Source organism: Neoarius graeffei, chromosome 17 (assembly GCF_027579695.1).
Source record: "Neoarius graeffei isolate fNeoGra1 chromosome 17, fNeoGra1.pri, whole genome shotgun sequence".
NCBI lineage: Eukaryota > Metazoa > Chordata > Actinopteri > Siluriformes > Ariidae > Neoarius > Neoarius graeffei.
Genome location: NC_083585.1, coordinates 32689758 through 32713718, shown reverse-complemented (window position 1 = coordinate 32713718; position 23961 = coordinate 32689758). Strand labels below are relative to the sequence as shown.

General features: G+C 40.6%; 1 protein-coding gene across 5 annotated transcripts in view; it reads left to right on the top strand.

Annotated features, from left to right (window-relative positions):
• The window catches only part of bcas3 (BCAS3 microtubule associated cell migration factor), a 442206-nt gene that overhangs the window by 15440 nt on the left and 402805 nt on the right, over window positions 1-23961 (top strand). For all 5 annotated transcript variants that reach the window (XM_060944029.1, XM_060944028.1, XM_060944030.1 and 2 more), the window contains exons 4-7: window positions 1087-1162; window positions 5558-5664; window positions 17575-17656; window positions 22650-22722. In XM_060944029.1, coding sequence (XP_060800012.1) covers window positions 1087-1162; window positions 5558-5664; window positions 17575-17656; window positions 22650-22722 — 338 coding nt within the window. The remainder of the gene's footprint in view (window positions 1-1086; window positions 1163-5557; window positions 5665-17574; window positions 17657-22649; window positions 22723-23961) is intronic.

The window sequence follows — 23961 nt, the reverse complement described above, 5'->3', positions numbered from 1 at the left end:
GTAAACAGAAGTGGACTCAACTCAAGCGGTTTGCTTGTTTAATAATTAAAATAAGTTAGCGCGGATTGCGGTGAATTTCTGTCGGCTATTTTCGTGACCGCGTGCCGAGTGGTCACAAAAATAGCCGACAGAAATTCGCCGGGGATCCGCGCTAACTTATTTTAATTATTACTTATTAACAATACTTCTTGGGACCAGAAGAAAATTATAGAGGGTTTTTTAACATATAAAGTTTCAAATGTGCATAAAATTAAAACTGTTGCCTATGAGCTTTAAATCATAGTCATAATCTGATATATATCAAAATGTTTTTTAAAAATGTATAAAACACGAGGGTGAGTCAAAAGAAAACTTTAGACTTTTTTTTTTGCGCTATTTAGGGCAAGTAGGTGTCACAAATGTGTATCCGGTTTAAAGTAGCAGTCGTACATTTTTACTTTCACAATTACAAATGTCCTGTTTCTCTAATTTATGTCACGCTTTTAAGGTTTTCATTTGACCCTCATATTTTTACACCAAGTGAAAGATTATGGGCAGCACAGTGGTTAGCACTGTTGCCTAACAGCAAGAAGGTTCTGGGTTCGAGCTCAGCGTGTTCTCCCCGTGTCCGCGTGGGTTTCCTCCGGGTGCTCCGGTTTCCCCCACAGTCCAAAGACATGCAGGTTAGGTTAACTGGTGACTCTAAATTGACTGTAGGTGTGAATGTGAGTGTGAATGGTTGTCTGTGTCTATGTGTCAGCCCTGCGATGACCTGGCGACTTGTCCAGGGTGTACCCCGCCTTTCGCCCGTAGTCAGCTGGGATAGGCTCCAGCTTGCCTGCGACCCTGTAGAACAGGATAAAGCGGCTACAGATAATGGATGGATGGAACATTATGTTGCTTAAAAAAGCCATTTACAGGCAGAATGTAAACCACAAAGGTATAATTTTGGAAGAGTGAAATTGGATGAGTAGTTGGGTCCTCCTTCAGGAAAACGCAGTCTATTCAGAGCGTGTAAAATGCTATTCAGGAAGTCCTAATGCTCAGTGTAAAACTATATCTGCTCAAGAAGATTTATAGTCATAATTCTGTTTTTCAATTTTGAAGGCGTACACTGGGACACCGCCAACAGATGAAAAAGAAAAGATCATTTGGGTTCGGTTTGAAAAAGCAGACATCAATGGTAAGTTTCTGTTTGCATTTCACGTCTTGTGTCTTGTACAGAAGAGATGCCCCACCTGCTGCCTTGGTGCCGTCAGGCATGTTTACCTGTCTTCTTTTTTGCATCTCATTTCTTTCTTTTTTTAACCTCATTATGTTAAGGTCCTGTGCTGGGGACTTGAACATTAGAAGTTCATATCCAAGAACTGCCAGACTCAGGGAACTGACTAAGGCTTTTACACCTCATCTGTACCAGAAGTGCCGTAAAAAACGGAAATACTTTGCTCATTTGGACAAAGAGAATGAGAACCTTTCTTTTAAAGAGAGACGGCGTTTCGATTTCATAAAATCGGTGAAATTTACTTCCCGCTGAAATTTGGTCACTGTGATACATGCTTATTTCTGTAATATCTCACAAAATATCAGGACATTCTGTGGCTGGGAAGCTATTTAATTTGAGGGAATTATTTCCCAAGCTAATAATGTGCATGAAATCACTCGCTTCACGCAGTCAAGCAGACAGAGGAAGTCCGTGTGCGGATGCGCAGGTTTACCTTTGACCGTGCGATGACAATTACATCATTCTGTCGCTAAACGAACAGCTGATCACACCGAGGCGCTCGCTGACCGCTGAGATTTATTAGTTCGGTCCTGCGTTTCATTCGTATATAACATAACGTCTTTTTCTTCTCGCTTTCCGTTACTGGAGTCATTCTTTCACGTTTCTTTAGGGGTGTTCACATGGCAACTTTTACTCCAGTGTAGCACCGGGGCTGCCCCGGTAGAGCGTTCACACGATACAAAGTTATACCGGTTTAGCCCCTGAAAGCTGCTTAAACCGGTGCAAATCTAACCCTGCTCGGGAGGTGGTTTAAGAAATTTACTCCGGAGTAAATGCTAGTTTGCGGGGCAGCACCGATATAAAATGGGACGTCTGAACGCTACAGGGGTAGACTCGCTACGCGTGAGGAGAGTTGATTACATACGGGCATTGCATAATTTGCATCCTGGTATTTTGCGCTTCCAAAATGGCGAATATCAACAACAACAGAACTGCGTGTCTTCCAGTGTTGCCAGATTGGGCGGTTTTAAGTGCATTTTGGTGGATTTGAACATTATTTTGGGCTGGAAACCGTCAGCAGTATCTGGCAACACTGGTGTCTTCATCCACGTTGTTTTCCCGGCGCTTGGTGATGCCATGACAACCGGGAAAAGGAAGTACATTTTCACGCATGCGCATATTTCATTTCCGCATTATTACTATCGTATAGCACGGTCGCAAAAACTGCCGTGTGAACGCAAGTGGGGCTGCACCGGTGCTAACACACTTCTCTCTAGTCAGCAGGTTTGGGACGTGTGAACGCTCCACAAAATTTACACCGGCGTAAGATATATCGCAACAAAATACATCGGTGCAGCATCGATGCAAATATGTGCCGTGTGAACACCCCTTTTTACACACTCACATCCTCCATTTCCCATATATATATATAAATAATTTACCAGCTGGAAGGTCCGTATCATGAAATACCGTGACCGAGGTCTTGAAAATACGTATTTTCCAGGCCGAGGTCATGGTATTTCACGATATGGACCGATCTTAAGCTGGTAAATAATATATATATTTTTTTTGTAACCAAATTCTAACAGAAAATGAGAGCGCCTGAAAGGGGAACCACATTTAGAACAAACCTGCTACAAGCTTGTCAAAAACACGCCCTGGCTGCTTGTGGACGGTTTCCCTTCGCGAAAAATTCAACCAGTTGCCGTTTACGGGCCACAAGGACTTCTCTTGACTTGTTGAACTCCGGTTCCGTGAAGATATTTAGTTTCGAGCCGGACTGATTCAGATAGCGCTGGATACTTCTCTGGAAAGACGTGAGCGAGGACGGCTCGTACACATGGCCATTTTTCTTTGTTGCGGACATGAAAAAGTTGCACAGCAACATGTTTAGTTCTTTGCCAGGTATGTCTTCCACCTTTCGACCTTCATTTTGGTTTTGACAGAACTTCCCAAACACATTGAGGTCGTAGGTCATCTTTTTTGTTGTATTTTCTGCCCTTTGCTCCTCAATAAACTGCTGGATTTGCTCGGCGTTAGCAACAGTTACAGGTTTTCGGCTTTCTCCTGAAATGTTTTCTTTTATTTCGTCTTCATCAGGGGAGTAAAACTTGCTTTCGCTGTGAGCACTGTCATTATTGCTATCCAAGCTGTGAAATTAATGCGAAAATAAATGTTGACAAAAAATTGCTACGTTTGTTGTTGTGAGCGAGCGAGTCGCCAGAGGTCCGTAACCGGGGTCCGTATCGTAGGATTCCGGACCGCTTGCGAGCCAATCAGGGTGCACGATTTGATGGAAACCGGACCGCGAAAAAAATAATGTTCTTTATTTTTTTCACGGTGCGGTTTCCATCAAATCCTGCGCTCTGATTGGCTGGCGAGCGGGTCCGTATCCTACGGTACGGACCCCGGTTACAGACCTCTGGCGACTCGCTCGTTCACAACAATAACATAGTAGCATTTTTTGTCAACATTTATCTTTTTTATAAGATTTATTTATAAGATTTTTATCAAAAATCTTATAAATTTTTGCCAGCATTTCTCAGGAGAATAGCATTAATTTTACAGCATGGATAGCGATAACGACAGTGTTCACAGCGAAAGCGAGTTTTACTACCCTGAGGAAGAAGAAATAAAAGAAAAACATTTCAGGAGAAAGCTAAAAACCTCAAACTGTTGCCAACGCCGAGCAAAAACATAGCTGAATCCTGAATGACTCAATTTTGTATAAATAGGGGACTACATAGGCGGCAAAATGTAGTTGTTTTCTTGCCATGGAAGTGCACTTGTATACCGAGGAGGAAGCCATTTGCATTACAGCCGTGAATGAGGATTCAAAATGGCGGCTCGGCTCGGTTTTCCCTTTCGGGCGCTCTCGTTTTCTGTTAGAATTTGGTAAAGAAAAAAATAAATATATTATTTACCAGCTTAAGGTTGGTCTGTATGGGGAAATACCATGACCTCGGCCTTAAATACTGACCTCGGCCCAGAGGGCCTCGCTCAGTACTTTCAAGACCTCGGTCACGGTATTTCACGATATGGACCGACCTTAAGCTGGTAGGTAAATAACATATATATTTTATTTGTCCAGAAAACTAAAACATCAGTATCACTTTCCCACATAAGACCGATTTGACAAGGATTTATCGTTATCCGTCAGTAACTGTGTGAAGAAGGACGTCGCTAGTGGATGAAATTGATGTATTTTGAGTGCAACCAGTGGAGCTGGTGGAAGGACTACCTGTCTTGAACACCAGTGTTACCTCCTACAACATTTATTTAAACAGTGTGTTTGATTAAAAAAAGCAAACAGTATCGATATACATTTAGGACCAATTGTTTGTTCAAGGAAAAGCCAGGAAGGACTTGGTTGAGTATCGACTGCACTTTGGTAGAAATAATTCTGCTTACGAACATGAGGACAATAAGCTTGATGTAGAATAAATAAATAAATAAGAACACTAAATAGATTTATTTTGAAATGCCATTCATTCATCAGTGTCCTTGTTCAATCTTTGTGATGCATTATTAGTGTTCATGTGAGGCTGATGTGTTTGGCAAAGTGCGAGCTGTGTGTGCTGTGATGGTTCATTTTTCCCTAAAGGGGATGAGTACCAGCTCTGCGTTTTCTCATCGAAATTCATGCACATGTGCCAGCAATACTTGGAGCGGCTTTTTGTTTATAAAATGTCTCACTCTATTATAGTGGAATATATACAGTAGTCCCATCAGAAAATGATTCTTGTTAAGCGCACGGCTCATTTGTCTTGCATGCTTTCAATACACTAGAGTACCTTTATACATCAAAAAGACAAAGTATGTGCACAGCAGGCCAGTGTATTATGTGTGTGGGGGGGAGTTGTGTGCTTGTTTTATTGCATTAACCATGATTTTTCCATCATTTCACTAGTTTTTTTTATTTCGAAGCAAAAGTCAACCTTCCAGTCAACCAGCCAAAGATGCACGACCACATTTCTGATTTGTATAACAAGTGGCTTGAATCATCCGTAAAAAGATTTCCCGTGTCACTTGAATCCTTGAAAGCTTTTTCATATCATAATTTATTGTTCAGTGTTACAAATCTGGATCATGCTAAAACAACCAATCCATATTTTTTTCCAGTCACAATGCAGTATATGAGCCCTACATGGGGCTCGAACATGAGTTCTATAGAGTTTAGTCCAGTGTTAACCCTCAGGTTGTTTTTACTAATCTGGCATTCAAACATTATGGAGTAACAGCTGACAGTGTACAAAGTTGAGGCTTCTCTTTACAAAAGGCTCTAAACACGCTCTTGTGTGTCAGCTTGCGCATTCCTGCTCATCCTAAGATTGGTGTGTGTGTGTGTGCTCTCAGATGTGGCCCGCTCACCAGAGTTCCTGGAGATGCATGGCAGTGGTGTGGACCCACCTCTTTGTCTGCTGATTGGCTATGCAGACGGAATGCAAATCTGGAGTGTATCAGTAAGTACTTTTATTCTCTTCGGTGAATGAGAGTCATTGATCAGTATTTGATAGCTGCTGGTGTTCTAACACATGCAATTCTTTAGTTCCAGTCGATTACAATAAATAAAATATGTATCCAGGGAGCAAAATACCTAGTGGTGCTTCATGTAACGGAAATAGTTATTTACTGCTTAGATAGAAACATATAAATGTCTGTAATATGTAGTGCCAGCAAAATAGTGTCATATTACTAAAATGAGCTATGAAAATCATTACAATTCCACCCCGCTATAATGATTTTTATTATTTTTTTTACTACAGGCTTTCACTTATAACAAACTAAGTTTGTGTGCCCCGCCTTTAGTGACAACGAGGCAGAGTTTTACAAAAAAAAAAAATCACTGTGTCATGTCCATGCGTGTTGGTGTTTGTAGTGTAAAGCACCATTTGGACTAATTACTATGCACCTGTTCTGGATTATAGTGCAATCACAGCGTGCACTTATAAGGACTCTATAAGCACACAGACTTGGCGAAGTATATGCGCTGTACCTACGCTGTCAGAAAACAAAGTACATTATTGTACTTTTAGGGTGCAACAGCTTGTCACTGGGGCAGGACCCTCTGAGGTACTTATTTGTTCCCTTTATATACTGCTTGGGAACGTATAGTGTATTGTTTTGGCCTTAAAAAAGGTACACAACGTTACTTTGAGGTCCAATAATGAGTCCTATGGGTTACGTTTGTGTAGCTTGTACCTTGGGGGACAGAAATGGACTCCTACTGTACCCCTGTTTCTGATAGTGTAGTGTCTCATGTTACCAAGCCTTGTATCTGTGTATTGCCTTTCTGTTTTTTTATTGATTGATTGTGTATTTAGACTCTGCCTTTTGTCTTTGCCTCTGCCATTCTGTTAGTGACTCATGTGACCATTGCCCGTTTCAAGGACCCTGCCTTTATCTTATGTTTTTGAATGGTTTGCCTGCCTGTTTGTAAATAAACACTCCTCCTGCAATTACATCCATTATTCGCCTGCTTAGATGACACACTGATACCCTGTCCACACTAGGGATTTTGTACCGATACGATACTACTTTCGTACCGCAACACCTGTCCACACTAGCAACTATACCGGTACTGTAGCGGTATAACTGTATCGGTACGAAACCCACAAATGTATGGGTTTCGTACCGGTACAGTATCGGTACTGTAGCGCTTCGCTGTAGTGTGGACAGATGAAGCGGTTCTGTATCGATACAAATATAATGCGCATGTGCAAAGTCACACACCTCAATCGATGTCTTCGCTGAATAAAATAGTGAAGAACGGAGATTCGTTTTCTTTGTTTCTTTCTCAACTGCCTCGCGCGTTTTATACGATTCGACTGAATAAATGACCACCAGAAATACAGACTGTACATTGACAACAAAAAGCACACACACGTTGTTTCATCCGCCATATTCTCGGAAGGAAGTTACTCGGTAACCACGGAAACATTTCGTGCACGCGCATTTCAACTTCCGTGAAAGAAAACCGCAAACATTTCTCGCTAGTGTGGACAGATGCACTAAACTGTACCGGTATGCTTTGTATCGATACAGTTATACCACTTTCGTACCGGTGTGTGTATATATATGTGAACACAGCTTGAGCCTCTTCTCACCAGAGACAAACAATAAGTAATCAAGTCAGCAGTCAAGTTAACAATACGTGTTAACGCTATAAAACAAAGGCTTAACGAGCCTCGCTTTGGTGTCGATCACTAACAATTATCGAGAACGATGATCAAAGGATGAAATGACTGCTGATGCCGCTAAACTTAACACCTGGTTAAAGCGCACCAGCGGCATTTTTATACCCCCCGCCCAGCTCCGCAGCACGACATAAATTACATCACTGATTTGCAACACATGAATGAACTGAATGGTGAAGATTTAGAAAATGTAGCGAGTCAGTAGGTGGACATTAACAACGATACACCGGCAATCTCCGTCATTTCCGTAACAGACCAAGAAATCATCGCCTCTCTTCACCATCCTTTAACTCGGTCAGTGAACTGGGATAGTGACTCTGAAGGAGAAATACGTGATCAGGAGAATGTGCATAAAATTTTGCATATAATGTGAGTGTTTGGCGTAACAAGTGGGTCCGTTTCAGTATTATGAACTTTCCAGTATAATGATCTATTTGGCCGTCCCCCAAGAGTTCGTTATAGCGGGGTTGCAGATTATTATTATTAGTCTCCTTGTTACAGTTATTCTTCCTTTCCTTCTTCTTGCTGTTGTTGTGGTTCATCTTTGTCTTTCTTGCTGTTGTTTTTATTGTTATGGTTTGTCTTATTTTCTTCTTCTTGCTGTTATTAAGATTCCTCTTGTTTTTGTCATAGGGGTTCTTCTTTTTCTTCTTCCTCTCCTTGCTGTTGCTCTTTTTGTTGTTGATATTCTCCTCTTCTTTTTCTTCTTCCTCTCCTTGCTGTTGCTCTTTTTGTTGTTGATATTCTCCTTCTTCTTCTTCTTCTTTTTCTTCTTCCTCTCCTTGCTGTTGCTCTCTTTGTTGTTGATCTTCTTTTTCTTGCTGTTATTAAAATTCCTCTTGTTTTTGTCATTGGGGTTCTCTTTTTCTTCTTCCTCTCCTTACTGTTGCTCTTTTTGTTGTTGATATTCTTCTTCTTCTTCTTCTTCTTCCTCTCCTTACTGTTGCTCTTTTTGTTGTTGATATTCTTCTTCTTCTTCTTCTTCTTCTTCTTCTTCTTCTTCCTCTCCTTGCTGTTGCTCTTTTTGTTGTTGATCTTCTTCTTCTTCCTCTCCTTGCTGTTGCTCTTTTTGTTGTTGATCTTCTTCTTCTTCCTCTCCTTGCCGTTGCTCTTTTTGTTGTTGATCTTCTTCCTCTCCTTGCTGTTGTTATTCTGGCTCTTCTTGTTTTTGTTATCGGGGTTGCTCATTTTCCTTTTCTTCTGGCTGTTATTCTGCTCCTTCTTGATGATTTTGTTGATGTTATTGTGGTTCTTGTTGTTGCTGCTGCTGTTAATATGATTTGTCTTCTTCTTGCTCTTCTTACTGAAGTTGCTGATGATGTAATTACTGTTCACCGTCTATAACAGTGGTGGCAGAGAGTAAAAATACCAACAAAGCCTACAGTATTTTATAAAAGTGTATCATGTCAAGACAATTGCATTAAAGAAATTGCATTAATGCAATTTTAATTGCATTAAAATTGATCTGTACGTGGATATTGTATTCTCATATCACGCAAAATATGAATGAAATGTTTATTTTCGTGTATACGTATTAATGTGTAAGTTTATTAGTTTGCACTGTGCGTCTCCGGCCGAGTAAATTCCAGCTTGTGCAGTTCTACAGCGGAGCCACTTGATGTCAGTAGTAGCAAAGACAAAGCTTGTTTTGAAACCGTGAATAGAAATGAAAAAGCATAGCTGCGTTTTGATAGACAGAGAAAAGAGACCCGTGTGGTCTTCAACATGCATGCTAGCTAATCATCCTCTTTCATCATATGCGATTTTTAATTTTTGTAATTGTTCATAAGGTTTTTTTGTTGAAGTTTGTATTGTTACATGATGTGCTCAGACCAATAACTGAAGAAAAGGAACGAAAGAGAGTTGAAATGAAAGATCTCACTTTTTAAACGGCTCCGTTTCATTTCCACAGGAGTGAGGATTAAATAGTGGAAGTGCAAAAAGTTGTTACTTTCAACTCGGCCTCAATTTTTAATGCTTAAATTGCACACAATATTCTTTCTGTATAATTTGCTTCTCGGTTCACACTTTCCTTTTCCAAAATATCTTTTACGCCACATTCTCTTTGTTTTTAGTAGTCCGTTTGTCTCTCGGCTGGACTAGCTGCTGAAAGCGGCCCAGTTTCTGGTCATGAGTGACTGTGAAGTGTTTGTGACAGTCGCTAAGCCGACACCCTCCGTAATGGTGTTGAATGGAGGTGGAGGAATGGGGCTAGCAGATCTGCTGGGATGTGTGTGTGTGTGTGTGTACATTACTATTTCCTCAGAGAGAAAGGTCTTTGACTAGAAAGGTGTTGTTCAGTGGTGGAGGATAACAGGCAGATTGCACATGGTAAAGTGAAAGGGTGTTGGAGTGGAGAGGCGTCTGGAGCAATGCTGTAGCGGAGGTGTTAGTGCTCCTGTTAGTGCTATTAAAGGGGAACTGAAGTCATTTCTAAACTTGCTTTATTTCTTAATTAACTTTTTTTGGTTTTATTAACCTTGTATCATGACTCGTATTGGCATATTATATTAAATTACATTTATCAGCCTTTTCGGTTTTTAGCCATGCTGAATGTAGTTCGTTTGGTCCACAGTAGGCGTCGCTTATCCACGTGATCTTCATGAGACTTGTGCGAGACTTCAAATGTGAAATGTCAGCGCTGCCATTTTGAAAACCGTTTACACAGCGGCCAGATCATTCCAATTTAGATTAATTTCAAGATTTGTCAGCTTCATCAGTGATGGAGATTATTCCATACGACTTCGAACCAACGTGGAGTAGAGAAGAGTTGGAAAGACAACAGGATAAGGACAAGTCCGTCGCGCTGGTATTTACGTCATTACTGTCGCACAATTAAAATGTGCCAGATCAGACGGCTGGTGGGTTTTCAAAATAATAAATACATGCGTGTATTTTTGTGATAAATCCATATTATACTGAGCGCATTTCCCACATAATCCTCACTAAGGTTTTGGACAGCACTACAAAATGGCGTCCACACTATATAGTGAGTAGGGAGCGATTCTAGACACAGGGAAAACTTCCGGCTTGATTACGTCAGCATTTGAAGGAGGGCGCGCGCGTCTTTTGACAACGTTGGCAGATGTTGGTCACTTTGATTTGCGCTGTACGTTTTACTTCCGTCCTACGATGTCTCGCACAGGTCTCCGCGAATCTCGTTTACGGCCGTTACTTTGATATATGGACTGATATATTACACAGCATATTTCAAACACTTATAACTTGCTATAGCAGCGACAAAATAGCGATCAGAAATGCATTCCGATATTTAATAAAATTTGAGAAATAGAATTTTGATAATAAAAAATTTGCCTTCAGTTCCCCTTTAAAGCTTTTCATTGCTTACTCAATCTGTATTAAAAAAAAATTCAGTGAAAAATCCAATTAACAGGATTTTCTACTCTCTCTTGTGCTGTAGCTACAAGTAGTGGTGGACGATAGGACAAAAATATCATATCACGATTCTCAAAGATGTTTCAGAGATACATGATATGGATCCCGATAGATTTGCGAGCAAACTGACAGCAAGACTGTTGTTTTTCATTTGATGATATTTTATTTACTGCCTACAAAAAGAGTCATTTCTTAAACTCTCTTCTATTTAAGAGGGCTGATTCGCCCTTCCCAGAATCCTGTTCATTGTTTTTGTTTTGAAATCATGTGACCTCTACTCTGCTAGCCTTCTGTGCAGCAAAACCTCTGCAAATTCACTATTAGTGATCCCTTTGAAACACATCTTCATGTCATGTGGAAGTTTTGAATAGAATATGCCTGATCTTTCCTTTCCTTTGTGGCCGCACATGAGACGGCGAGGTCGGTTCTGGTCCATTACAACGGAATAACCATACAAAAACGGAATGGATCGGTCAAAAGAATATAAAATGTAACTACTTCAATAAAACATCTTCACAAATTTTAACATAAAATTGATCTGTGGCGCCGGATGTTGCTGCATTGCTGTCGATTGTTTTTCAAACAGTGGAATATCCATGGATATGAAAATGGTGGATCACTACGTGGCGCAGAAGCTTCTGGGAAGGATGAGCCGGATCGTTAGGAAAGGAAATGTAAAGATGTTAATTTTTTTTTAAAAAGTAGCACTAAAAAAGAGGAATAAATGTAAAAAAAAAGTGAAATTTTTTTAACATTGTAGAATAAGAGTAAGTCCAACATTTTAATATCAAACAAGCTGTGTGTTTGTAATGATACAAAAATGAAAAAAAAAATCGTGATATCGTTGATATTTCAGAAACATGTTTTGCAGCATAATTTATCCCAGTGTATATTCTGTATTGTAATCAGAGGTGGACAGTAACGAAGTACATTTACTTGAGTACTGTACTTAAGTACACTTTTTGAGTATCTGTACTTTACTTGAGTATTATTTTTGGGAAACTTGTGGCTTTAACTTCACTACATTTGAAAGGCAAATATCGTACTTTTCACTCCACTACATTTCTATCAGGGTCCTCGTTACTCATTACTATGAAGCAGCTTTGAAAGTGGATGTTTGTTTTCTTTTATAAAACATGATTGTTTTTTTCGCAGGTGACACTGAGGCAGCCGATCAATAATCACTAGGGTCACGTCCATAGACTGTATAAAATCAAGTTCAATTTCTCAGCAGCATTATTTGAACATAATCAGTTGATGGCAGAATGGAAGGAGGCGGTTCTTCTGGGGAACGCACACACTCATGGCTTTACCTAGAACCCATGTTTCAGTTTTCTGAAAGGATTAAAGAGTAGTTTCATTTTAAATGTTTGCTCTGTTTGCCGAAAACGAACCACATCACGGCCTACAAAAACTCACCGTCCGACCTGCAGAACCATATTGAGGGATATAAACATTTTATTCCAAGAGAAAGCTTGCAGTGAAGTTGTCTGTGCTTTTAGAGCTAGCGATAACGCTGCAATAGCTATGCAGTCTGGTTAGTCAAATGACTTTCTATGGATTTGCCCGCCAAGATGCCGTAGCCTTGTCCACGGCTAACATCGACACATAGCTAGTTAGCTTGGACACTGCTAGTTAGCATGCAAAAATGGAGTTATGCTAACACCTGAAAGTCCTTTTAGAAATATGATTTCAAGTTTGAAAAGCGTTTGTTAGCATGTCAGGTGGAGCTTCACTGACTAGCTAGCTTAATGTTAAACCACCATGATGCACAGCATGCGTTCATTTTGTGAATTCACATTTCTGTCTTTGGTAACAGCATTAGGTTTTGTAAGCATTGTGGCAATAATACAACAATGCGTTGACAGAAAATGTACTTTTAATACTTAAGTATTTTTAAAAGCAAGTACTTTAACTTAAGTAAAAATTTGACCGGATAACTTTCACTTGTGAAGGCGGCACGGTGGTGTAGTGGTTAGCGCTGTCGCCTCACAGCAAGAAGGTCCGGGTTCGAGCCCCGTATCCGGCGAGGGCCTTTCTGTGCGGAGTTTGCATGTTCTCCCCGTGTCTGCGTGGGTTTCCTCCGGGTGCTCCGGTTTCCCCCACAGTCCAAAGACATGCAGGTTAGGTTAACTGGTGGCTCTAAATTGACCGTAGGTGTGAATGTGAGTGTGAATGGTTGTCTGTGTCTATGTGTCAGCCCTGTGATGACCTGGCGACTTGTCCAGGGTGTACCCCGCCTTTCGCCCGTAGTCAGCTGGGATAGGCTCCAGCTTGCCTGCGACCCTGTAGAACAGGATAAAGCGGCTACAGATAATGAGATGAGATGAGAACTTTCACTTGTATCGGAGTAACATTTGACCAGTGGGATCTGTACTTTGACTTAAGTAATGAATTTGGGTACTTTGTCCGCCTCTGATTGTCATATCACCCAGGCCTCGCTGTAAGGCTAATCTAGTAAATTAGTAACGGATGTCTCTCTCAATGTTTTTTTTTTTTTTTGTAACTGCACTTACAAATCTTTAAACCAGATTTTCTAAATAGCAAACGTAGTCTACAAGAATAATTACAAATTTATATTTCCAGCTGTACTGTATTATATTACTTCCAGCTTTTTGCTACACTTCCAGCGTTCGTCTTTGGGATCCTGAGGTGTTACCTGTTCTGTATCTATATTGTGAATTCGATCAACTTCGCTCCTTGTCGTCTTGCATGCAATAATGCCAAAGAAAAATGTGAATCTGATTTTACAAAATGGTTACCATAAAATGTAACATGGTCCAGCTGCACTGTGAAGTTTTATCCATTTTTATGGATTACTGTAAGTCATACTGTGTTATAAACCACATCATGAAGTTTGCGTGACATCACTTCAGAACTGGCTGCAGTCTGAAACTTAGATTTATAGTGTGTGAACATGTGTATGCATAGGAAAGAATTTGCGTGTGTGTGTGTCTTCAGTAGATCCAGTACAAAACTAAAGCAAACCTCAAGTATCAACACGTCTTAGATGATTGACAGCCTCCACAGATCCAAATCTGTTGCTATTATGTCAGGAATAAAACATTATCACTTATCTTACAGTGGCTACAAAGAGACACTCCGTCACCGGTCTGTGTATTAAAATTAAAAAAAAAAAAAAGCCCCTTGTCAAGCTGCAGAGAAATTGCAGCGCTCTCCATCCCAAAGTCTTTCTTGTGTTGGGAAATGTAAAGTGACAGCTGTACCTCTGACTGTTAAAAAGCGCTGACACTGGAGACTCCTTCCAAAAATACTAAATAACCGTCCCCTCACAGAAAACATCAAGTGTATGTCGTTACTATAACATGTTGAAACGAGTGCATTCATCTAAACCTTGCAGACAGAAGTAGTCAGAGCTGCTGTTATTGAAAATGACATAATACCTTCTGACCAATCAGAAGCAAGTATCCAACAGTGCTGTTGTAGCCTGGGAAATCCCATGCTGCTTTGCACAATCGTTCCGATCTGAAAAGACAGCATGGAAACTATGGTCTAAAGGCTCGCCTGAGTTAGGGAGCCAATCAGAGAGTGGGGAGGGGTGGAAAGACGGTGACGCGTACTACTCGACAAACGGAAGCTTGTAGTTTATTTGGGACTGTTTACGGATCACATTTAACATGGCGGCGAGCGATACGAACCAAACTTTCGATCAAGCTTTAGACACTGTTCTGAATAGTTTAGAGCGAAAGTTTGTTTTAAAAAAAGAACAGCGTTTGGCGTTACAGTCTTTCTTCGCCTCTTCGTCGCTCTAACTACATCACCGGGTACAACTGCCATGATTGGCCATGGGCTACGTATACGCCAAATGATAGACATTCGCAACGTCCAATAAACGGCCGTTGACAATCGTAAACCACACCTCCCCTACGAGAAATTCAATAGGCGGATTCCAGACCATATTTCACTTGTGATATGGTCTGGTGTTAACCAGACTAGTGCTGTTGTATCATTGTAATAAATGTTTTCATGAAGTCTAAATTATGACTCAACAAAGTTTATTTATTTCAAGATGCACTTTCTACTCTGTAAGGTTTATTTATTTTATGCACCAGCCGTCCAGGAGACTTACAGTTGCAGTTAAACGTTTACATACACGCACATGAATGTCATGGCAGTATTGGGGCTTTTCATTTAACTGTTCTTTTTCCTGTGGCAGAATGATTGTACAACATACGTCTTTACCAGGGTGGGAAAAAAAAAAAACCAGTGACGTGGTGCCCAAGTTTTAACTTATTTTGGGTTTTCTGAAATTAAAACAGGGTCAAAATTATACATACAAAGTCAAAAATGTACATATGTCCATCTGTATTATTAATTCAGCGGTGCTAAAAGTTCTGCGATGTCTTTTAACTAACCAAGGCCTTTTAACTTCCTGTTAGTGATCATGATTGACTACATGTTTGGTAGCTTCTCTGTGCTAACATAAAAAGGGTTTGTTTGAAAGCACTCACTGGATTGACCAACACACAGTACAGTGGGAAAGTCCAAGAAGCTCAGTGCAGATCTGAGAAAGAGGATCATAGATTAACACAAGTCACAAGTGTCTCTTGGAGACATTTCTAAACAACTGCAGATTCCATGATCACCAGTCCAGACAACTGTATGCAAGTGACAGTTATTATGTAGCGTAGCCACTTTGCTGCCCAAACTGTCACCCTCAGCAGGGAGGAAATTGGTTCGGATGGTCAGGAACAACCCAGGAACTATCAAGGCACTGACCTGCCATGAACTGGAAGCTGCTGGAACTCTGTCTACAGTCAAATGAGTTTTACATCACTGTGAGCTGAGAGGCTGCCATCCAAGAAAGAAGCCCCTGCTCCAAAATCAACACCTTTAAGCATGACTAAAGTTTGCAGCTGAACACATGGACATAGAAAAAGCGTTCTGGAGGAAAGTTTTTTTTTTTTTTTTTTTTTTTTAATGGTCAAATGAGACAAAGATTGAGTTTTTTGGCCACAATGATCAGAGGTACAGGGAAACACTGTACCAACTATTAAGCATGGTGGTGGTAGCATCATGCTCCGGGGCTGTTTTGCTGTCAGTGGAACTAGTGCGTTGCACAAAGTGAATGGAATAATGAAGAGGGAGGACTAGCTCAGAATTCTTCAGTCTAACCTCAACCATCAGAAACTTGGACACAATTGGGTGTTCCAACAGGATGATGACCCCAAACACATCAAAGCTGGTTGTGGAATGGATAAAACAGACGAACATTTAAGCTTAAAACAAGTCTGACCTCAACACTATTGAAAATATGTGGACTGTGCTTAAAAGTAAGGTCTGTGCCAGGACACACACATTTAATTGAACTCCTCCCAAGAAGAGTGGTCAAGTATCCAACAAAAGCATCTGGTCAAAGTGAAACTGGCTAAGGGACATTTAACCAAATATTAGCTCTGCTGTGTGTTTGTTTATTTATATATATATATTTGACTCTTCATGTATAATTTTGAATCCGTGTTGATTTCAGAAAATTCATAATAAATACAAACTTGGGCACCAAATTCTTGTATTTTTTTCCTCCGATTAAAGATGTATGTTGTACAATCATTCTATTACAGAAAAGAACAGTTCAGAGAAATCATTGAAAGCCTAATATTGTCATGTTTCGGTCCACGTATTGTAAACTACTCACTACAACTGGATCAGTAATCAGCCATCCTCTTCAATGTGATACTTCCAGTACACTATGTTGCAGTCATGAATCTCACGCCGTAAATTACAGTAGTGTTATTGTAATTCTTTGTGATTTGCTTGACGTATTTCATCAATCCACATTCATTTGAATGAAATGGTCACGCATCCAAGAACCAGAAGTCATTTTGCGTATTGCTGTCATAAATGCAGTAATGCAGTAGTGGTGTAGCTGTAAATGGATGACACATGGACAACCCGCAATGCAGAGTGACAGTTGTACGGATGGAACACGTGCAGTCTGGTACGTTTTTATTATTCCTCTGCCTTATTTATCTGGGAAGGATTTTCTTCTACAGTCTTTATCTGTGATATCATGCATTTTTTTTTTCACTTTCAAATCACACCATATATTTGATGCCAGTTAATCTTGGTGGCCAAGTGACCCCTGTTTTAATAAAAACACGACTGAGCCTTCTCTCTGCGAAAGCTACTAATTGTGCAAAAGAGCGATCATCCTCTGGTCGGATTGTCTGCTTAAAACACACGGATTATGTCCATTAATGTGATAATGCCCGTTCTTTGTAATTCCACCTGTACACACACACACACACACACACACACACACACATTTTCAGGGCTTTCTAAATCCACCCACCCCAGACTCCTATCTGATCTCCCAAATCCATCCCAGGCTTTTTGTGGTTTAATTTCTTTAGGTGTGAGATGGCTAGTGTTTGGATTCTTATTGTAATGTGGCTCAGTAACAAATCACTTCATCACCACATCAAAACCAAATAATGCTTCATTTCATTTCCACGCAAGAGCTTTTTATGTCAGTGGAACATATAGTTGGAGCCAGAGAAATGTATTAATGAAAGACTTTTATGATATGAACACACAAGATGTGTGGGTTTTTTTGGTTAAGACCTAAAGCCTTTCTGCTTTAGATTTTTCTAATATTCCATCACTGGTATGTTATACAAAGTACAAGCTCATTAACTTATAAACACAATCGTGTGTATATATAGTCTATAACATCGCATTCAGTAAACTGATTGTGCTGTTTGTATTATCTGTGCTGTTCGTTCATTCATTCATTTACTAATTTATTTTCTCCTGCAGCTGACCGGCGAAGCTCAGGAGCTCTTCTCTGTGCGGCACGGTCCAGTGCGAGCTGCTCGTATCCTCCCAGCCCCTCACATCAGTGAGTATTTTGTCTTTTCATCTCTCAATGTAGTTGAAAGAGCTTCCGAACCACAGGAAATGTTATAAAATGAGAGCCACAGACCATCTTCATCTGAACATTTATTACATGCTTCAAATGTTGGGAAACTTTCAGTGTCGGTTTATAGTAGTGCTCTGATTACACAAAGCAGAGGTAGACTAATAATAGCCTGGATGTCTGGGATAATCAGATTTCTTGCTTAGACTATTATTATTATTATTATTTTTTTTTTTTTTGTGGTTGCTCAGAGGATAAGTTGGCTAAACTTAAACTTGAAATATAAACATACTATGTGTAAATGCAGTGTGCTTCACAGTGGTGCGCGCCTCATTAGTGTAACAGTAGCGCATATTTTCAAATGTTGCCACCTGCTGCACTACACACATCAGCTGAGTCTAGCAAAACAAGAGCACAATTTCTACTAGGTGAGTTGCACAGATGAAACCCCCCCCCAAGAATTTTGTGCAAATCTGACAATTTCAAAAAGACTTGGTCATTCTTCTGTTAACACAACACACAATCACCTTGTGGTCAACAGAAATTTAAGACTCTAGCCAGATTTGCTTAATATTTTTTGCGATGCAAGGCTCGAACAAACTTTACAGGTGAAATGTTGGCCAACGACTCACTGATATGGGGCGTGTCCCCACAAAATGAACCCAGTGTCATAAACGTTCTTTCTGAAGGGGTGTTCACACGGCACATATTTGCATCGATGCTGCACCGATGTATTTTGTTGCGATATATCTTACGCCGGTGTAAATTTTGTGGAGCGTTCACACGTCACAAACCTGCTTACTAGAGAGAAGCGTGTTAGCACCGGTGCAGTCCCACTTGCGTTCACACGGCAGTTTTTGCGACCGTGCTATACGATAGTAATAATGCGGCAATTAAATACGCGCATGCGTGAAAATGTACTTCCTTTTCCCGGTTTTAATGGCATCACCAAGCACCGGGAAAACAACGTGGATGAAGACACCGGTGTTGCCAGATACTGCTGACGTTTTCCAGCCCAAACTATGTTCAAATCCGCGAAAATGCACTTAAAACCACCCAATCTGGCAACACTGGAAGACATGCAGTTCTGTTGTTGATATTCACCATTTTAGAAGCGCAAAATACCAGGATGCAAATTATGCAATGCCCGTATGTAATCAACTCTCCTCACGCATAGCGAGTCTACCCCTGTAGCGTTCAGACGTCCCATTTTATATCGGTGCTGCCCCGCAAACTAGCATTTACTCCGGAGTAAATTTCTTAAACCACCTCCCGAGCAGGGTTAGATTTGCACCGGTTTAAGCAGCTTTCAGGGGCTACACCGGTATAACTTTGTACCGTGTGAACGCTCTACCGGGGTGAAAGTTGCCGTGTGAACACCCCTTGAGATAAAGCGATTTGAAATGAGTGTGCATCAAAAACTGACCCAAATAGAGTTGTTCTAACTTTGCTGTAAAGACGTTCCTTGATCTAATAATATGTCCATGACCAAAATATTATACTGTAAAGCAAGCTATAAGTATGACTTTGTAGGCCAAGTAAATGTGTGCTATGCATTAATTTAAGAAGAAGAAGAACTCTTTATTTGTCACATGCACACTTCAAGCACAGTGAAATTTATCCTCTGCATTTAACCCATCTGAAGCAGTGAACACATGCACACACTCAGAGCAGTGGGCAGCCACACTACAGCACCCGGGAAGCAGTCAGGGGTCAGGTACCTTGCTCAAGGGCACCTCAGCCCAAGGCCGCCCCACGTTAACCTAACCGCATGTCTTTGGACTGTGGAGGAAACCCACGCAGACATGGGGAGAACATGCAAACTCCACACAGAAAGGTCCTCGCCGGCCGCTGGGTTTGAACCCAGAACATTCTTGCTGTGAGGCGACCGTGCAAACCACTACACCACCCACGGCAATTTGCACATCACAAAGTTTACAGCTGATTTTCTCCAAACTTGATTTTCTATTAAGACGATGATTTCTTCAATATTTGTGCTAGTTTCTCTGGATTGGTTGGACCAAATTTAACAAGTGTACCCTTATTTTAACCCTCTGGGGTCTGAGGGTATTTTCTGGCACTCTAATGATTTTGGCATGCTCTGATTTTGTTGTCAGTTTCAACAAATCTAAGCAGTATTTTCAAAGTCATATGACCTTTTTTGTATTCAGCACAAGTTCAGCTACACTAATATCGATGTAGTATGTATGTCATGATTGTACTTTAAAAAAAAAACAAAGAAAAATGAAGATGCTGTAAAAAGCAGTTTTAGAAGGATGTTGGAATGTGTGAAAAAACATGACCTTACTCACTGTGATGAACCATTTTGATCACTTGAGGTGATTCTGTTCAGTCTTTGGAATAAGTCAAGCACAAAAACTTAAATCTGCTCCATTGATTTGAACAATTAACTGGCCATCGAAACGTGTTATCGTTTTATCATTGTATGATAAAAACTCGCAAAGATATTTATGTAAATACCTACTCATTCTAAACCTGCCGAACTTTGCCTGCGAAGCTCTCGACCCCAGAGGGTTAAAGATTGATTGATTGATTGATTGATTGATTGATTGATTGATTGATTGATTGATTAACTGTAGCTTTAGAATGTCCAATAAAACATTTTTTCATGTTTTGACCACCTGGACTCATTTTGTGGTGACCCGCCCCATATTTTGTCGAAGGTGTTGGCATGATGTGCTACTTTTATTAGAACACACTAATAATCATAAGCATGCTTATTTTTCTGAGTCTGTATTGATGCACTAAACTAGCTTAGCTATGACTTTTCAGCCAGGGCAGCACACTGGAGATTTAACTTGCCCCATAGTAATGATTTATAACTTGTCCATTCCGACAAAGTTATGTCTACATTGCGTGACCATTTACATTTTTTTTATTTTTTTGTTCTCGGAAGGTTCTGTGGGGTTTATTTATTTATTTATTTTTATTTATTGACCCTTTTACTTGACTTGTAATGGCACAATTTATGAAGTCTTCCTTCACGCTGCGTTTTGTTTTGTGATATGTTGAAATTAAACACTACCCATTGCTCCTTAATTGCAGCGTGCTTGCCAGAGCCCTGCTGTTTTTTTTTTTTTCCCTCGCTAATATTAAAATCAGCCCTTTAAGATCAGCATTGGCCTGCTGTCAGAGGGCTAGCCGGGATTTTACCCATGCTGAGACAGGGGGGCTTCAGAGACTTTTCCTCCTCTTTCATCACAACTCGTGTATTGGCCTCTGCATGCTTTTGGTCAGTCCATTTGTTAGAGGAAGGAAATAGAACAGTCTGACAAAAGTACACACTCCATGCCTTGTTGAATTCCAGTGCACCTCATTTGGTAGGAAAATGTCTTTGTGGCAAGGATGAAAGTATCCACTTTTTCTTGCTTCCTTATTTCCACTATAATAGTCAGGGCTCTTTCTAATTCCGACTCATTAGATAGTATATTCACAGCTCTTTGTAATCAATAAGGTATAATTCCGCAACATGAAATCTCCCAAGCGGCATTTTAATGTGACATTTATGTCGAGATTTGTGTTCCGGTCTTTTGGCAGATCCCAACAATGTACAATGGCGACTTTCAATACAAGCTGGACGTGGATAAAAGCTAGTTTCAGTAATAAGAAGCAGCGGATAGCCAACACATAAGGAGAACGGTTCTCTGCAAAATAAAATGAATTGTTCTACTGGGGAAACTGATTGCAATCTGTATGCTGCAAACAGTGTTGTACTGTAATGGGCCTTAAAAAGAGTAATTGTTTCGACCGGGAGCCTGGGTGGGCGGATTTGGAAAGTCCTGAAAATAGGTGTCAATTTTAATAAGTCAAGGTCTTTCCCAGAATAAAGGAGGAAGTTCTGCTTTCTCAAAAGACACAAACCACAATTCTTTAATTTATTTTCCACTGTGTTTCTAATGGTTACTATATTTTGGGCACTGTTTAACCGCAGGGGCAATAGCCAGACATTAACAGTGAACTAAAATCTGTAATGTATTAATTCCCTTGTGGTATGCAGGGTATTTTTTATTTTTTTTTTAAACCTTTGCATGAAATCGTAAATCATGTAAAACCTGGCCTAGAAAATGATTTGTCTCCAGGTTCAGTTATTTTTGAAGGTACCAATTGGCTTTCGTCTTTCCTAGACCTTTTTACATTATGACTGGATATCGTGAACTGTAACAGTGATAGGAAAGTTGTATTCTTTTCTTTTTAAGTAGTTTACAGTGTCGGGGTCTCAGAGCAGCACATTTACACTCACACGCTATGCCACAGGGACTGTGCCTTCCTGCAGATGATTACTGTCATGGCACAGCTAAGTAAATTACAGCCTTGCGAAAGCTCACATCATCGTCATTCTTGACAAGATTGGAAGTTTCACCCCTTTATTTAAAAACAGAAAAATTTGGATAAATACGGGCTCTGTAAACACAAAGCAACATGCCTGAAATATGCCTACCGGCTTCTTTTATTTTAACCCGTGCGCCAATTTCTCTAAACTCCCCAAATTAAAACCAGTCAGACAAAAGCCCTCTCGTCAAGCTTTGAAGTCTATTTTTCAACAGAGTCGATGCAGAGAGACTTTTGTGTTAACACATTACACCAACTGGCATTTCTGTTCTCAGCGCATGCTTCATGTCTTGCATGCTGGTATTTTAATTTCATTTGATTTTGCATAACTCTCACTGTGAGCCCTGGCTTTATTTAGTGGTCAGTCAGGGCGAGTGTGTAGGCTGACAGGAAAGAAGTGCTTTCTCGTCTCTTTTTTATTTCCTCGAAAAGCCGTAATTTGATTACAGTGTATCTGTTGTAATGCAATCAACACACATCCTGTTGTGGTAGTTGCTTTTTATCATCATGTGTAGTGGGTGGTTCTGGCTGACTGACAAGATGCCTCACGTGCACACGGCACATGAATGCGTCTCTTTGTGCGGGTCAGAAGTTCACGTTCTCTCCTCTATCCCTCCGGCTGCAGGTTCCCTCAACGCCGACGGCTTTGCAGAGAAGCGGCCTCTCCTCGGCGTTTGCAAGAGCACGGGCTCCTCGGGGTGAGTGCTAAACAATGACGTCACTTCCTCGCTGTGCTCGCGTGTTGCCGAGACGTTTTATTACGGACCTGTTCTAGTCACACACACACACACACACACACGATAAAGCCTTGAATCCCTACCTCACGACTTGTATTTGATGAACTGAAAAATAAAAATGCTCTGGAAACTATTCCAAATCAAGCCCGATGGATAAAGCTCTGCTTCGGCCACGTAGTCATTAATTTGTAATTCGTACACGATTAGTTCATGGTCTGATGTGCATCTGCAGTATAGCTTGTGAAACCTGAGCAGAGACGCTTTAAACTTGTGCAACACGAATTTAACGGCATGTGTTAATGGAATGTTCCGTTGCTGTCCGGTTTATGACATTTTCCCCTTTTTAACATACAGAGGGAGCCCAAGTGATAGCCTTCCTTCTGTGTGACATTTAGACATTATGAGGCCCGAATCTCAAGCGCACTCGAAGACCTGTAATTTTCTGTACGTAACAAGCTGCATCAAAGGTCTCTTCACTGTGCCGATGGCCCAATGGAACCAAACTTTAGTGACTGATCAACCAGCTGGCTCCGGAGGGCCCAAACCAGGGGCCAGCCTACTGCTGCCACCCGGGGCAATGTACAGTATACTACCTTTGTCACGCAGTCGTCTTTGTCCCCACTGTGACAGATCTTAACTTAATATTTCCTCCTCTGAAATAGACTCTGTCTTCATCCTGCTTTGATGGGGACCACCACAATGTTTCCATGACCTCAGCGCTGTACAGGCATACTCTCACTCCCTCTTTGTTTAGTTCTGAGGCTTTGGTTTTGACCCCCACTGACAGTTAGGCTAACGATGAAAACCTGCCTCTTCTTGAAAACCGTAACTCGCACCCTACAGCCGAATGGCATGGCCACCGCTCCGTCACACAGCGATTGTTTGGTAAATAGTTCCACTTCCAACAATTTTTCATATTCTTTGTAATTATTGTTTTGTATTATTTCCTTAAAGAATTCCTGGTCCGGATCGCCTCACTTCAAAGGAAATAGTTTATAAACCAAAGTCTTGACAATTTTTACTATATCATCATCTTGAAATAACAGCTTTTGTCAACCACGAGAGTGCATTCTGTCTTGACACTTAAATGGAAAGCATATTGGAGAGTTGGCTGAAATAGCGTTGCTGGTTTAGAAGTTGGTTCAGACAGCTTTAGGCTTAGATTACAAGATTTGCAAATTAAAGGAAAACCAGAAAAGG